Source organism: Prionailurus viverrinus, chromosome E3 (assembly GCF_022837055.1).
Source record: "Prionailurus viverrinus isolate Anna chromosome E3, UM_Priviv_1.0, whole genome shotgun sequence".
Lineage (NCBI taxonomy): Eukaryota > Metazoa > Chordata > Mammalia > Carnivora > Felidae > Prionailurus > Prionailurus viverrinus.
The window spans coordinates 39,211,068-39,228,321 of record NC_062576.1 but is presented as its reverse complement, the minus strand read 5'-3'; the positions used below and the strand labels follow the sequence as shown (position 1 = coordinate 39,228,321).

Sequence of the window (17,254 nt, the reverse complement as noted above, 5' to 3'; positions counted from 1 at the left end):
ATTTTTTATATTTGAGACTTCACTTGGTTTCTCTTTACTGTAGATTTTGCTTAATGTGAACGAATACTCACTTTTTCCCCTGCTTGAAGAAATTTAAAGGGTTTCTCTGTGGTGTTTCTGATCAACTGTCTCCTATAAATCCTTCTGCTGGCAAAGTCTTTGGTAGCTCTGCGAACTCAAATATTCCTTGCAGGTCCTCCTGGCGATGCCCAGGGCCATTCCATGTCCTTACAAATGTCCTACTCTAGGTTAATTTCATTGTTTTCATTCCAGATACACACACTCATGAGAAGTAACAAACACTGCCACTTTTATCCATTTCCGGTGCTATGAAGAAAGAAAAGCATGTCAGAGAAATGAGAAAAATGATTGGCATTTCAGTCATTTTTTTCTCTCCTATACGGCACGGGTCGACTGGCTTTCGTTCATTCTTCAACCACAAAGAATTATCACAAGCTTCTCATCTAGAAACCCAGGAGAGTCCAGGCCGCTAGTTATCTGCTAACATTTGTTGGGAGAAATGACAACTGGTTTGTGGAGCACTGAGAGGATCATGAGAGAATAGGACTGTTATCAGTGTGGAGGCCAATGCAGACTAAGATCAAGCAACTTTCTAAAAGGCTAAGTAAGTAAGTAAGGGAACTATTCATCCATAGCTATTGTAAATTGAAAGAGAAAAAAGAGAATTTTTTAGCCAGTGGCAGCATTATTAACTCCAGCCAGTCACCCAGCGAAACCATTCAGCCCGCTACGGCACTTGTGTGGTATCTCAGAATAAAGTGTATGTATTTGCAGTCATCGCTGCCCGCTCATCATTTTTCAGGTGGTGCACTGACAGGGGAATGTGATTTCACAAGGAGAATCTCAGGGGACTTTGGGCTGCTCCGCAGCAAGAGTGGGCAACGTGGGCCCCAGACTCCAAACTACAAAAATCATTACTGGTCCTCGTTCACTGTTCACCAGTTTGTGCCTTGTTTCCTCTTCCTGCTTCACAGGATCTCTTTCCCCACTTTTTCGCCCCAGCTTCCCCAACCAACTCCGTACCCATGATATGAATCACACCTGCCAATACTGTGCAAGGGCACCGCCAGCACAACTTCACTTAGTCACTTTAATACGTTCCATTATATGCTCAGCCTTGGGCCTGATGGCGAGGACCTCAATACTAAGAGCAGAGCTGTCCACGGGTTCTGGAAGCCTGGGAAGAATAATTGCTTTTGAAAAAATTAAGTCCCAACCTGACTCTGATTCCAAGGAAATGAACCTGCTTTGAAACATTCCAGTGACTTAGATGCCTTTTCTTACCGCCTGTGTTTAATCCTTTTCTCTCACACAAAAAGGATCAGAGAGCGGCTCCCGATTCCATCTGAAAGCACCACTAACATAATGGCCTGGACCTGATCTCCCATTTTCATTCCCACCATAACCTTCCTTCCAGACGAACTGCCCCGGAAAGAAGCTCCCTCGGAAAGCCTGCGGGGATGCTCCGGGAGTTACTTTATTCAGTGCCATCGCCCCACTCCCGTGCTAGGCACTCTCCGCGGCAGGTCCACGAGAACTTCTTTTCTAAGGCAAGTCTCCTCCAAATGTAGCCCAGTCACACTTACTGAAAAGGCACTGCCGATCTTCGCACACCCCAATCTTTCCCAGCTTTCCAGGCTTTGCTCTTCCCTTTCCCTCTGTGTGGACGTGGCCCCACTCCCTGGGGCGGGCAGCTCCCTCAAGCCTTTTCCCGTTTCCTCTACCATTTCCCCAACCACGGGTCAACTTTCACTTCTTGGAATCCCGCAGCGCTCAGCTCAGGGCTCCCTCTTCCTAGCTAGTGATGGTCGCGAAAGTGCCTCCGTCTTTCGGCCAGACTCCGTGCATCAGAGACCTGGTCCTGCGGACTCTACCGCCGGCTGCACGTCGTGCGCCTAGTAAGTAACCCGCTGCCCGGTGAAGGCTGACACTACAAGAACCCCGATGATTAGGAGGCAGCGACACCTCGAAATACTGCGATCCTGAACGGTGGGATTCACGAACTCCGAACTCTCCGTGGAACGAATGCCCATTTTACCCAGGCAACTCTGGCAGAGACTGCGGGGGAGGCCAGATGAAAAGGGGGTTCGCAGCCTCCAGGGAGCATGCCGTAGCGCACAGGCGGGAGCCAGGACCGCAGGGGCCCCAAATCCCAGCCTAGGGGCTCTGGTCGGTCACCTGTGGGGCCCAGGCCGAGCCGCGCCTCCATTTCCCGGTCAGGGACAACTATACACCTGGATCCCGTTTCACAGGCTGAAACCTACCTCACGAGGAAAACGTAATCGTCGTGGGGGACGCGCGGCCCGGAAAAGGGACGAGCCCTCTGGGGGCCGCCGATCGTGACCCGGACGGAAGCCCCGGGAAGGCCGGGGGCCCCGCGCGCGCAGGGGCGGGCACCCTCGCCGGGAGGGGCTCCCGGGCACCGGGCGCCGCCGGGTGCGCAGCGCCTCCCGGAGCGGCGACGCGAGGCGGCGACAGCCGCTCGCCGAGCCGCGCACGGGCCCCTCTAGGCCGCGGCGGGCCGGGACACTCGGTAGCATTAACTCTTTCCCGCCGCCAGGGCTGCCCCGGGCGGAAGGCCGCCTCCTCGGCGCGAGGCCCGGGGCCGCGGCGCGGCTGCTCGGAGCCCCTCCCCCGGAAGCGCGTCACTCCGCTTCCGGCCGGAGCGCGGGGTCGAATGGGCGGCAGGCGGCGACGGGGACCTGAGGGCGTGTGCTGAGGTCTGGCCTGTGCCTCGCGGGGCCCGCCTCTGAGCGGCGCGGGGCGGAGGGCGGCGACCTGCAGGTGAGCCCGGGGCGGGGGGAGCGTCGGTCCCGGAGCTCCCGAGGGACACCGGTCGCTGCGCGCCGGGCGGGGGCGAGACAGCCATTGTCCGAGGGCGGCGGCACTTTGCGGGCCCGGCGGCGGGAGCCTGACAGCCGGACCGTCTTGGGGAACTCCGCCGTCAGGCTCTAAAGGCCACGTCGCTGTCCCCCCTTGCGCAGACGGTGCCGGGGCCGCGCTGGGACCCCGTCGGTCACCGGGGCGGGCCTTGTGGTCGCGGGCTTTCCGGCCTGGCGTCCAGAAGCGGGGCGGGCGCGCAGCCGGCTTTCCCGCCTCGGGGGCCGGTGTCCCCGGGCGCCGGGCACCCGGGCGGTGCAGCCTCGGAGACGGCTGCTTCCGCGGGTGCCGAGCTTGCGCAGAGCGTCCTCGTGCCTGCTGAGCATGCTGGGCAGCCGGGAGCCGTCCACGGGGGAGTACCGTGGCTTCCGGGACGAATTTGGGTGCCGTTCCCGCGGGATCGCTCAGGGAAAGCGAGGCTCCCGAGACTGTGCCCAGCCTCGCCCGGAGGTCTCAGTGACCGTGTAAGAAAGGGCAGGTGGGCTGAAGGGTCACCCTCATCACCCCCAACTCCCCTCCTCTCCTCTTTTACGACTTTGCCTTTGGATAAACATTTTGTAAGCAAAGGTCCGCCGTTTCTGTTCTGGGTGAGGTAGGGAGAGATTTAAAAATGCAGGAACGAATCGCGTGCACGGCGCCCTTTTACAGTTCTTGCAAAGAGGTGCCGAAGGAGAGTGTTGAGCGTGTAGTTGCTTAATTGGGGGATGCTAAGGCTCCTTTTTCCCTAATTACTTTCCTTCTCTGGTGTCGCTTCTCTGTCCCAGGTCTCCTGCCAGTAGGCATACGGTGGAATTGAGAAGGTGGAATGTTCCACGCACTGTGGGCTTCCATCTTCATGACAGCATGAAGGGTCAGAGAGGTTGTACCCCCTTACGATAGACAGGAGACCGGGATGACACGTTAAGATTGAAGAGAAACTCAGAATGTTCTCCGGATGGCCCCTTGGCATGGGGAAGGTGGGGTAGGAAGCACGAGAGTGAAATCTTTGGACAAGCTCCTCGCAGCCAGAAGCTGTAAGTGTTCTCACTGTCCAACCTTTCCTGAATTGTGACCATTTTTAGGAAGGCCAAGCCCTCAGTGGACGTTTGTCTCTCAACGAGCTGTGCCTTATTTCACCTGAATAATAGGAGACAAAGAGTCTGGTGGTGGATTTTTAAATTTTTTTAATATTTATTTATTTTTAAAAAAAAAATTTTTTTTTTTCAACGTTTATTTATTTTTGGGACAGAGAGAGACAGAGCATGAACGGGGGAGGGGCAGAGAGAGAGGGAGACACAGAATCGGAAACAGGCTCCAGGCTCCGAGCCATCAGCCCAGAGCCTGACGTGGGGCTCGAACTCCCAGACCGCGAGATCGTGACCTGGCTGAAGTCGGACGCTTAACCGACTGCGCCACCCAGGCGCCCCAATATTTATTTATTTTTGAGAGAGAGAAACACATGCACAGAGTGAGAGCTGGAGACACAGAATCCAAAGCAAGCTCCAGGCCCTGAGCTGTCAGCACAGAGCCCTTCGGGGGGGCCTGACCCAAGAACTTTGAGATCATGACCTGAGCTGAAGTTGGAGGCTTAACTGTCTGAGCCACCCAGGTGCCCTTGGCAGTGGATTTTTTAAAGGGAAAGCAAGGCAGGATTTTTCTGTTCATTTGTCTGTTGTTGTGAATAGGAGATAACAAAGTTCTTGTGACACTCTCACTGACGTGCACCTTTTTTCTGTTCACTGCTCTAGGACGAAGGTCGTTTTATTGATTTTGCTCCAGAGCTGACTGGGCCTCGTTTGCCGAAGGTGGTCCTGGCGGAGTGTCCAGCACAGGAGTAAAACTGTTCCTACAGCAGAGTAATGATGGTAGATCTGAAGGTGGCTGACTGTTTGAGCCCTCAGATCAGGGCTCTGTGGGAGTGCAAGGGACCTGAGATAGAGAGTGCCAGTCACATTAAGAAGTACACCCCACAAACGGACAGGCTCAGTCCAGAAAGCTGGCGCGAGCACTTCCGGAACTTCCACTATCATGACGCCCCCGGACCTCGTGAAGTTGTTGGCCAGCTTCAGGAATTTTGCCGTCAGTGGCTGAGGCCTGAGATCCTCTCAAAAGAGCAGATCCTGGAACTGCTTGTGCTAGAACAGTTTGTGACCATTCTGCCCACGGACACCCAGAGCCGGATAAGGAAGGACCATCTACAAAGCATTGAGGAGGCCGTGACCCTGGTAGAACACTTGGAGAGGGAATCTGGTCAAACGAGGAATAGGGTGAGAAGAAAGATTCCTGATTCCCGTGATGAAATAGGGTGCAAGTGGATTTGGGTGGGGGCACTTCATTGAGAAATAAGGTGAATTAGGTCACTGTTCCATTGTTCCTTTAGAACAACTGAGGCAAAGCCTGAAACCACAGACCCACAGCAGTAGTCTCAGGTTTCACAGATACTTTCCTGGCCTTCCAGAACGACTGCATTTGTGATCTATAGAGCCAGGGTGAATGGAGAGTCATAAGCCTAGTATGGCTTGCCCGAGGACATGGGTTTTGAGTTACAAATGAATAAAAGGAAATAAGGAGTTGGAGAGGAAGGGGAGGACCTGAAAAAGGGAGAACACTTAGAAACGAAAAGTTGAGTGGTGATAGTAAAGAGAAGGAAAACCCAAACATCGAAGGAAGAGTGCAAAGGGAGACAAAAGGAGGCAGTAAAAAGGGAAACAGATTTGGCAATCCTAGCAGAGTAGCTGAGAGGAGAGAGACATTGAGGGATATTGCCCTCTGATTCAAATGAGAGAGCCTCCACGTCGCCCTCCGCAGTTGGTCTTTGGCTCTGCTGGTTCCTGGGAATCCAGGGTGTGTTCTTAGCCACGTGGCAGAACACCAGCTGGCAGTCAGGCCAACTGGGAAGAAGACACAGGCAGGCATATGTGTGGTGCCAGAAATGATCTGGAGGTAGGTTGGAGCCAAACTCTCTTCCCCTCTCTTTTCCCATTTCGTCCCCCATTCTCTGAAAGCCTTTCCTGGCCATGGGGATAATCTGGTTGATGAGACAGTTTTCTTTGTTCTTTAATCTTTTGAGAGAATGAGAAGACAGAGAAACATTAAGCAGGGATCAAAGTCAAGAGAGAAGGTCTGTCAGAGTAGCGTGATAACAGGTGGCCTATGTAGTCTGAGTTGCACTGTGTTTAGAGGGGTGGGGCCTGCTGTGGTGGAGGGCTGGCCTGAGCCACATTTCTTTTCCTTTTGTCCCAATATTGCCACATTTTGTGGAGAATTCTTTTTGAAAAATTGGTCGCCCGTTATTTCTTTAAGCCTTTTTGTCATTTCCTTCGGTGTTGTGTATCTTCTACCATCTGGACTGTTCACTTTTTCCTCCTTCTACAATCAACCCCAAAACCAAAAATAACTTTTGTGGTAACAGAGGTGGGGATTATTTCTAGGTTGCCATCCAAGAGCTGGGAAAGGAGGCAGTGCTCTTGAGAGAAACCGCAGAGTCCCAGCCAGTGGGCCTGGCCCAGGATGAAGAATTCTGGAATACATACCAAGGTTTGCAAGAACAGCTGAGCGGGAATACTCATAAAGAATCTGAGCCTGTATGTGAGAGGGGTAAGGCACATCATGATAATTCCCTTATTGGGATCTATGATAAGAGTTTATTGAACCAGAACGTTGTGAGCATTTTCTGGGTGCCCAGCTATGTGGATGGGCGGATTCAGCCACGTAGCAATTACGATGTCCCCTAGATGGCGGTAGAGCACCAGCTGTGGGTGAATTTGGGGGTTGGCCCAGGATACAGAAACGTCCAGACTACAGAACCCTGGTAATAACACCAAGTACTCTGTTCTTTAGAAAGCGATGGTAGAATACGAACACACTTTTGTACCAGGAGACAAATAAATGCTAAAAAAAATAGATCTATTGTACACCGGGTTATCTTGAGTACTTCATTTTCAAATATGTTTAACTTTGCCTAAGTGAGAACAATTTACACCGTGAGAGGGGAAAAAAGGTTTTTCTTACATTTATTCATGCTCGAAGGCTGAGGAACCTATTCTAGTGGCCGGTAGATACTTAGCTCTTGTATATGATGATGAGACCACTCCAGGGCACCACATATACTTGCAAGGGTGTCCTGTCTCTGCTGAAAGAATCGGGATCATCTGTATTTTAGAAATGAGCTGAGGATGTTTATAGACAGAAGCAAGAGAGATTTCCCCTGGCTCTTTTCCACCCACAGCTGTGCCTGTTCACCAGATCTTAGCCTTTTCTGAGAAGACAAACACCAAAGACTGGACAGTGGCACCTGAGCTCGTCTTGCCCGAGTCCCAGGTGAGCTGTGCAGTCCAGCCATTGAGGGCTGCCTTTCCCCGGGTCCATGACCCACACTGCCCAGCTCACAGGCATGTTAGCCCCAGCGTTCTCCCTGTGAAAATGAGCACCTCCGAGTCTGTTGCTGATCTAATGCCCTTTTTCTTTTCACCCTCTCACTTTAAAAAATATCAAATGCTGTTAATTCGCTGAGTGCCCAGGGTCTACCATGGGCCAGATGGTAGGGCTGCTTCTCTAGTGGCAAGTACTGAGCTGAAGCCCATTCTCTTCTTTAGAGCTTGTTGACATTTGAAGAAGTGGCCATGTATTTTTCCCAGGAAGAATGGGAGTTACTGGATCCCACTCAGAAGGCCCTCTACAATGATGTAATGCGGGAAAACTATGAGACTGTCATCTCTCTAGGTAAAGAATCTCCCTCTCCCGTTGGGTAGAAGTTGAGTAGTCTGTCATGTTCCAGGCTTACTAGGAAGGGACTTCAGTGAGAGGCTGCGTTCCAGTAACCGGTTGTTTCTCAACTAGATGGTGTGAGCAGGGAAAGGCATATCCAGATTGCCTGGAGAGCCTTTTCCAAATGCATATGCTCCTTCCTTACCCTAAAATTCGTGATTGCTCCCTGCCGTCTGTCCTAAGCTGCTTTTCTTTTGTCTTTCCCATCTCCGTAAAGAGCAGCACTACTCACCCAGTACTTGAGGCCAGAACGTGTGTGTTCATCCTTTACTCTGATCTTGTTCTCTTGCCGTACTACTGATGTATCCAGGTCCTCGGGCTCCGCACGCCAAGTACAGCCTGAGTCTGACTGTTAGCATCTTGGTCTCATCCAGGGGAATGTGTAACCAGGCTCACCTCAGTACTTCCTAACTGGCTCCTTCTGCCACTGCTCTTAGCCTTCCACAATCTACTTTGCACGCAGCAGCCAAATTTTTAAAGAACTTGATCAGATCATGAGATTACCCTGTTTAAAATGTTGAGATGATTTCTCACACATTTAGAACAAAACCCAAGTTCTTTTCCAAGGTACCAGGAGCCTCCAAGATCTAGCACCCGTTCATCTGCCACTCGTGCCCTTGCTCAGCCCTCTTTATCTACACTGATCTTGCTGTTTCTTGAACTCACCACGTTCTTTTTTACTTTCCCCTTGCCATTCCTTGGCACACTGGACTGAGTTCTGCAATTGTAAACCTCTAGTTTTGGCCTAATTTTGAACAATTTATGACATAAGGGCAAAAAACATTTCCTTTTATTGCTTTCACTCATCAAACCAAAGACCGTCAACTGGGTAACCTGTTGTAGAAGCCGGTAGGTGTTCAGTTCTTGTGTCCAGTCAGAAGGCCACTTCTAGGTAACAGGCAACAGTTTTAAAGGTATCACATCTTGGGGCGCCTGGGTGGTGCAGTCGGTTAAGCGTCCGACTTCAGCCAGGTCACGATCTCGCGGTCCGTGAGTTCGAGCCCCGCGTCAGGCTCTGGGCTGATGGCTCAGAGCCTGGAGCCTGTTTCCGATTCTGTGTCTCCCTCTCTCTCTGCCCCTCCCCCGTTCATGCTCTGTCTCTCTCTGTCCCAAAAATAAATAAACGTTGAAAAAAAAAAAAAGTTTAAAAAAAAAAAGGTATCACATCTCTGATGAAAGAATCAGGATTGTCTGTCTTTTAGCAATAAGCTAAGGATGTTCATAGTAGTGAGAGACATTTCTTCTGGCTCTTTTCCACCCACAGCTGTGCCTGCTCACCAGATCCTAGCCTTTCCTGAGCAGACAATCACCAAAGACTGGACAGTGGCACCTGAGCTCGTCTTGCCTGAGTCCCAGGTGAGCTGTGCAGTCCAGCCATTGAGGGCTGCCTTTCCCCGGGCCCATGACCCACACTGCCCTGCAGGTGCTCACAGGCGCCAGTGTTCTTCCTGGGAACCAGGCTCTTCCTACTCTCTTGCTGATCCTTTTGCCTCTTTCCTTTCTCCCCTTTGACTTAAAAAAAAATATATATATATATATGTACATATATGTATATATATATGTATGTGTATATACACATACATATGTGTATATATATATATGTGTACACATATATATATATGTACGTATACTTATGTTGGCTCTTATTTTGTTCATTGCCTGACCTAACATGTAGTTCATGGACTGGATGGTAGGGCTGCTTCTCTAGTGGCAAGTACTGAGCTGAAGCCCGTTGTCTTCTTTAGAGCTTGTTGACATTTGAAGAAGTGGCCATGTATTTTTCCCAGGAAGAATGGGAGTTCCTGGATCCCACTCAGGAGGCCCTCTACAATGATGTAATGCGGGAAAACTATGAGACTGTCATCTCTCTAGGTAAAGAATCTCCGTTTCCCATTGGGTAGAAATTAAGTAAACTGTCATAGTCGCTGCTTACTCGGAATGTACTCCTGTGAGAGGCTCTGTTCTAGTAACTGGTTGTTTCTCAACTAGATGGTGTATGGGCAGGGGAAAGGTGCATCCGGATCACCTGGGAGCTTTGTCCAGGTGTTCATACCCTGTCTAGATTTCTTGATTGATTTTTTTTCTTTTTCCCCCAAATCTGTTCCTGTCCTATTTTTCTCAACTTAGTAAAGAGCATTTACGCAGTTCCTCAGAGGTAGGAACATAGAGTCATTCTTGACTGTGATCTTGCCACCATACCCCATTTTATCGCATCACTGTCTTGTGGCTCAACCTTCGCAGTGTAGCCTGAGTACAACCACATCTCGTTCCCTTGTGCTCTTAGCTTCCTGGTTTAAGCTAGGAGCATGTCTAACCAGACTGACCTTGGTACTTTCTGACTGGGTCGCCAGCCACCATTCTTGCCCTCCCACTCCGTGTTTTCCACACAGCAGCCAGAATCTTTTAAAAACTGATCAAATCATGACATTTCCCATGTCAGCACCTTATAATGACTTATCATCACGTTCAGAATAAAATCCAAGCCTTACTGAAGTGCTTATTCGGATCCTCCAGGATCTGACCCTACTCACCTCCCTGCCCTCGTCTCCTGCTACTTGTGCCCTTGCTCAGCCCTCTTGATCCTCACTGATCTTTCTGTTTCTTGAACTTGCTACGCACATTTCTACCTTCCCCTTTTCTCTGCACATTTTGTGCCACATACTAAATCTCTCCCTTTTACCTTTCTGGTCCAATATCACTTTCTCAAAGAGGCCTTCCATACGACCTCATCTCAAATAGCTTCAGAGAAGCAGAATCTTTTTTTTTTTTTTTTTTAATAAAGTTTATTTATTTTGAGAGAGAGCACACGTGTGAGTGGGAAAGGGGCAGAGAGAGAGGGAATCCAAAGCAGGCTCCACTGTGGTAGCATAGAGGCTTGATCTCACAAACAGTGAGATCATGATCTGAGCCAAAATCCAGAGACGGATGCTTAACCAACTGAGCCACCCAGGTGCCCCAGAGAAGCAGACTCTTAAATGCTGAGCTATTCTGCTTTAGTTTTGTCCAAAACATATATCACGTGCTGACCGCTTTGTTTATTGCTGTTTGCTTGTCTTGTTCTCCCAATAGAAGGTAAGCTCCATGAGTCCGGGGCGCTTTGACTTACTCACCACTGTATCATCAGCCCAAGGAGAGTGCCTGGCACACGACAGGCAGTCAGTACACATTGCCTGAATGACCGAGTGATGCATACTTCCCGGTTTGGCAGTGTATAATTAGAAAAGTTTCACTGAGGGCTTCTGGTCTGTTTCTTCCACCTGGACAAGAACTGGTGAACTCTAGGAGTGGGAAAAAGCTTCCCTATCCGGTGCGTGGTGCTCCAGAGCTAAGTAAACACTGACTGTTCCCGTGACAGGAATCACTGGTGCGTGTGATAATGCAGCCCACTGCCCTTCACCTGGCTCTGCCAGACTTGGGCCGATCCTAAAGAATTAATAGAACGAATCTGTATTCCCTGCAGCCCCTCGGGCTTGGTGCCATCTTGTTTAATATGGGGCGGTCTCGGTGGCAGGAGAGGGGTGTTGTGGATGGATTCCCATGCCCTTTTGCCTTTCCGTGGAGCCAGCTTAGGTTTATTTCCCCGTGTCCACTTGTGTACCACCCACAGATGGAGGACCATGTTAACCTGATAGCGGGTGTGAGAGTCTACCCATGTGACCCTTGGGTTAAAGCGCTGTAAACTGCCCTTTACTCTTCCTGGAGTCGTACGGAGTCGGTGGACCTGTGTTGAGTTGCCAGTCCTTGATCTCACTTTTTGCATTTCACAGCATTGTTTGTGCTCCCCAAACCTAAGGTGATCTCGTATCTAGAGCAAGGGGAAGAGCCATGGGTTCAAGGGTCCACGGAGCTCAAGGACAGTCCTGGAGAGCTGCCTACAGGTAAATACACCATGGGACAGGATGAATGCCTTGATAGCAGCCTTTGCAGGGATTAACGTTTTCAATTCTGTCTATCTGTATTTTGTAGTCAATAATCATTGGATTTTTCTCTCCATTCCTGTAGTTGTTTTGCTCTGCTGTGCAGTGGGCTGACTGTTACGTTTATTCTGACAGGAATAAAGCACAAAAGTGACACTGAAAACCATCAGCCTATACGTGTTTCTGATTTAGAAATACAAGCACCAGGAGACATAGTATCAAAAAAGGCCCGAGCAAAAGTTCCCCAGAAAACAACAGGCAAAGAAAACCATGGTGATACACACAGGATAGGGAAGTGGCATCGAGATTTTCCTGTGAAGAAAAAAAAGAAACTTTCAAGCTGGAAACAAGAGTTGCTGAAACTTATGGATCTTCACAAGAAAGCCCGTGCTGGAGAGAAGCCATTTAAGTGCCAAGAATGTGGGAAAAGCTTCAGAGTTAGCTCTGACCTTATTAAGCACCAAAGAATTCACACTGAAGAGAAACCGTATAAATGTCAACAGTGTGATAAGAGGTTTAGATGGAGTTCAGATCTTAATAAGCACTTAACAACACATCAAGGAATAAAACCATACAAATGCTCCTGGTGTGGGAAAAGCTTCAGTCAAAATACAAATCTACACACACACCAAAGAACTCACACTGGAGAGAAGCCCTTTACATGTCATGAATGTGGAAAAAAATTCAGTCAGAACTCCCACCTTATTAAGCATCGGAGAACCCACACAGGTGAGCAGCCATATACTTGCAGCACCTGCAGGAGAAACTTCAGCAGGCGGTCAAGCCTCCTTAGACACCAGAAACTTCACCGCTGACCGGAAGTTCTTCTTGTGTCCTCAGCGTGAAGAAATTCACCAAGTAGAGGTTGACCTTGACATTTATGAAAAAATACAAAATTGTGAAGCACGAGTAATTCTTCATCGGTGGAAAAATTGATAAAAACACATTTCACAGAAAGGAATCAAGGTTGACTCTGCAGGGATCTCTATAAGTAGTTTTGTACTACTTACATTTTTACACGTGACCTTCTGGGAATTCCTTAGTAAGAAAGGTATTGAAAAAAGCATTCTCAGTTAGGGAAACATTTTGCAGTAGTATCTGGCAAAGTAACAAAGCCAGCTTTAATTAGCAGATGTGCCTATGACTCCGTCTTCTGTGATAGCAGAGGGTAAATTCTATTGATTTTGCATCGAATTCCCAGTCACTTTTAAACACATATAACAGAAACATTTGTAGCACGGTCTCCCAAAAGAAAAAGCAATAACCTGCTTATTTAATTGCCTTCAGTTGCCTTCAAGGTAGTTGACTTAACAATTTTAAGTCCCGTGTGGGGAAAAATGAGTTCTGTTGTCAAGTTTTCCAAGAACTAAATTGGATTTTCTTCCTTTCCCTTGTCATTGGACACTGTTCCCAAAGTTGGACATCACTTGAGTTCCTTCCTGAACATTTTAGCAACTTTAGCTCTTGAATCCTTTTAGCGCCAGTTTTACTGTGATGAAATGCTATTTACTTCACCACTAGTGAATCTGCCAGGTAAATTAATGATGCACTATCTTATACCTCATTGGTGGTGTTTGAAAAAAAGATAAACATCTCTAATGAGATCATATGAAAACGGGTTGGAATGTTTAGCCATGGATTGTGTATGACATGTAAAGATATTTCTGCAGTGAAATAAACTAGTCCTTTTCTTATAATTTCAGTATGATGAAGCATAAAAATTAGCACTTTCTTGAAGCCTAAAGAAAATTAATGAAAGTTCGGGATGAACTTCTCAGGTTTTTTTTTAATTTGCTCTGTACTTTGGCTTTTGTTTTTAAGAACAAACTAGAACTAGAATGTGTGCTGCAGGCAGGATGTGGTTCACTGGGTATGGCGGAAGATAGGGTTCCCAAGAGAAAACGTTTGGGAACTGATGCTGACTGGTGGGTAAGAATGGATGAATCCACATCCACGTCGGATGGATGTCTTAAACTGTAAACTGTTACTAAGCAGGTAGGGTAGATATGTCTCTGTTTTGTGCACAGCATCTAACAACAGCCTTGGGTGATACATGATAGACGGCTGAAAATCTCTGTAGGCTGTGGATCTTCTTAGAGCTCTTATCTACAACAACTCTCATGTATTCCCATTAGAGCTTTTAGGTGGTGTCAGGAAAGAGGTTAAATGATTTCTTCTAAATACCTTATAAATAAGGAAGTTCAGGTTCGGATACCCTACGGCTAGTGAGTCTGTTGGTTGTCACTTGGTTGCATGAGTCAGGCCTGAAGGTAGGATTTGCAGGATGGATGTGTGTGTTATCCCTCCAGGGCCAGACTGGATGATGTGTTGTGTCTTTTTCTAGCTTATAAGACATTCCTGTGGCTTGATTCGTTACTGAAACACTTAAGTCTCCATGTCCTCTGTGAAAGAGAGAAAACTGTGTTTCAACTCAGGGTTATTCTGGGGATTAGAGGGGCTGGTGAAGGAAAAGCACCCCACAGCTTGGCCAGTAGTAGATGCTCACCGTGCGTTTCTTTCCCTTTCCCCTGCTCCCCATGATATGCTGGGCAGACTGACTATGGTTAGGAAGCAGGTGCATTTATGGCTATTGGCATCTCCTTTGAGGAGTTGAGCGCTGCTGGTGGTGATAGTGCTTAGCTGCTTTGGTCTTTGACTCCAGTGCTTTATGGTTTAAGTCTCGTGATGGTCTGGCGCCCTCAATGAGACTTTATTTTCTTCAAGATGATTCAAATATGATTTCGTAAGCACAGCCAGCTCGGAAGCTCCCGTCTGCATAGCTGTTACCCAACGCCCTCATCCTTCGACTACTGGTACTGTGTCATCCCGGGATACATGTGGACATCTTCCTGGTGCTACATTCATTCACTTTGATGGGGATCTCTTGTGGGCCCAGGCACCGTTCTAGACTGAGAAGATAGTAGTGAACAAAAGAGCTGGAAATCCACTCTCACGGGACTCGTATTCTAGTGAAGAGTAGAGAGAGTGATTGTGGTTTTCTGCTACTTGAAGTTAGGGTCACGAGGTAGTTTTGGGTAATGGGTTGTGAGCAGAAGCCTCACTTGTGGGCTGAAGCCTTTCATTGTTGGTGCAAGACTCGGTAGTGCTCTTCTGCGTCAATCGTGGAAGCCCACACAGGAAGGGGCCAGAGGGTCAAAGTAGTCTGGAATGCTGAGCGCCGCGCCGCGCCCCCTGGCCCCTTGGTGAGGAGCTGTTCTGGAGCATGTCCCAGACCTGTGATGGACTTTATGGGAATGAGAAATAAACCTTTGTTAAACCACTGAGGTGTTGGTGTCGTGTGTTTCTGCAGCATAACCTAGCTCATACAAATAGAGGCAGCTATCTACTAGAGCTGCGGAACCTTTTCTGTGGTTCCATGTGGACTTTGTTTTTGTTTTTGTTTTTTTATTTTTTTAACGTTTATTTATTTTTGAGACAGAGAGAGACAGAGCATGAACGGGGGAGGGTCAGAGAGAGGGAGACACAGAATCTGAAGCAGGCTCCAGGCTCCGAGCTGTCAGCACAGAGTCCGACACGGGGCTCGAACTCATGGACCGTGAGATCATGACCTGAGCCGAAGTCGGCCGCTTAACCGACTGAGCCACCCAGGCGCACCCTGGACTTTGACCCTCAACAGAAATCTGCCTTCCTCTGAGCCAATGTAACACTGGTGGGCACAATGAGGAGCTTACATGACTAGCTGATAGGAAAGAAGGACTGATTTCTTACCTGAGACAATCCAGGTTGGTCATTTTTTTCTTTTAAAAATTTTTTAAAAAAATGTTTATTTGTTTTTGAGAGAGAGAGTGCAAGCAGGGGAGAGGGCAGAGAGAGAGGGAGACATAGAATCTGAAGCAGGCTCCAGGCTCTGAGCTGTCAGCACAGAGCCTGACGCGGGGCTTGAATCCACAAACCAGGAGATCATGACCTGAGCCGAAGTTGCACGCTTAACCAACTGAACCACCCAGGCACCCCTAGGTTGGTCATTTTTTCAAGTGGACAAGGCAGCCATCTCTCCCTGCCTCTCTGGCTTCTCCCCTATCCTTGCTCTCTGTTCCCCTGTGCTCCAGTGTTTATGTGCATAAGATACGTTTCTGTCAATCGATGGGCTACAGAGAGAGGATGGGTTGCCTTTCATTTCTCATGTGAGTGCAATATACATTAAGGAGTCGTTTGGTAACTACCCCTTGCATATCTTAGGTGAGTCTTGTGTCAAAAAACACGCAACCTAGGGCAGAAGCAAATTTGCCCTGATTGGTGTACAGAGGAAGGTGGCTGCCCTCTTGGACTAAGGTGATAGTTGGGAAGAAGGTTGTGCAGAAAAGCAGAAGCAGGACCTTCCATTTGAGGAGTGAGAAGCCTCTGTGGGGAATGTCTCCTTAGCCAATTACCAGCTGTACAATGTTCCAGAAGTCCATGTGTGGGGTGGACAAAAGGACATTGGGAGAAGGAATTTCTATTTGTCACAGGGTTGAGCACCGATTACCAAAAATGCAACAGAAAATCAAAATTAGGTTGGGTTAAAGATGAAGTGAAACACACAACCTTAGATTTAGCCTCAAATGTTAGTATTACGGCTCTCAGAAATATAACCAAATGATTTTAGGACAGTCCAGAAGTTGCTGTGTTTCAATTGGTTCAGGTCACAGCTTTATAATGGTTCCTTGCTTGGTTCTGAGAACTGGATCCGACGCTTGGGTGGCTCAGTTGGTTAAGCGTCTGACTTCGGCTCAGGTCATGATTTCACAGTCTGTGAGTTCGAGCCCCGCATCGTGCTCTGTGCTGACAGCTCGGAGCTTGGAGCCTGCTTCAGATTCTGTGTCTTCCTTTCTCTCTGCCCCTCTCCCACTCACACTCTGTATCTCTCTCTCAAGAATAAAATAAAATAAATATTTAAAAAATTAAATATATATTTTGTTTTTAAGTAATCTCTACACCCTACATGGGGCTTGAATTCAACCCTAAGATCAAGAGCCACATTCTCTTCTGACTGAGCCAGGCAGGAGCCCCATCACGTTTCTTTAGTCTTTGTCAGTCTGAAATGGTTCCTCAGTCTTTTATTGACATAAACAACGTTGACACTTTAAAGATCATTAGCCACTTATTTTATAAACATGTCTCAATTTGAGCTTCATGCTTCCTCATAATTAGATTCCAGTTTTGCCTCTCTGTCAGGAAACCACAGCAGTGATGTTGCCTTCTTTGTGTCCTATCAGGTGTTTCTATGGACTAAATTGGGTCCTTCCACCCCCAAATTCATACCTTGAAGCCCTGACCCCAATGTGACTGCCTTTGAAGATATGGCCTTTAGGAGTTAATTAGAGGTAGGTAATTAGGTGGGTGTCTAATCCGATAAAATTGGTGACCTTATTAAACGAGGAAGAAAAGAAGAGACCTTTATCCACACCCACTCAGGGAAAATACCACGTGTGAACAAAGTGTTCATCTGCAAGCCAGGAAAGCGCCTTCACCAGAAACCTAATCCTCCCAGAACCCTTATCTTTGACTTTCCAGCCTATAGAAACACGGGAAAGTAGATTCCTGTTTAAGTCACTCTGTTTATGTATTTTGTTATGGCAGCCTGAGCCAACTAAGATCATGTATGTTTCAATGTGTCCCATTGCTAATGACATTACTTGAATCATCTTAAGTGAAGATGGTGTCTGCCAGGCTCTTCCTGTATTTTATCT

At 48.1% G+C, this 17,254-nt stretch overlaps 1 protein-coding gene across 5 annotated transcripts in view; it reads left to right on the top strand.

Annotated features, from left to right (window-relative positions):
• Nucleotides 1-17,254, top strand: part of LOC125154194 (zinc finger protein 75A) — a 21,359-nt gene extending 4,105 nt beyond the window's left edge. Inside the window, exons 1-10 of one of the 5 annotated variants that reach the window (XM_047838033.1) lie at nt 2,664-2,805; nt 3,666-3,914; nt 4,629-5,147; nt 6,312-6,477; nt 7,109-7,200; nt 7,476-7,602; nt 8,912-9,003; nt 9,393-9,519; nt 11,415-11,525; nt 11,700-14,844. In XM_047838033.1, the coding sequence (XP_047693989.1) occupies nt 4,740-5,147; nt 6,312-6,477; nt 7,109-7,200; nt 7,476-7,602; nt 8,912-9,003; nt 9,393-9,519; nt 11,415-11,525; nt 11,700-12,379 (1,803 nt within the window). In that variant the 5' untranslated portion in view covers nt 2,664-2,805; nt 3,666-3,914; nt 4,629-4,739 and the 3' untranslated portion in view covers nt 12,380-14,844. Of the gene's footprint in view, nt 1-2,654; nt 2,806-3,665; nt 3,915-4,628; nt 5,148-6,311; nt 6,478-7,108; nt 7,201-7,475; nt 7,603-8,790; nt 9,004-9,392; nt 9,520-11,414; nt 11,526-11,699; nt 14,845-16,780 lie in introns of those variants that run through there. The other 4 variants (XM_047838035.1, XM_047838032.1, XM_047838034.1 and 1 more) reach the window with 4 other exon arrangements.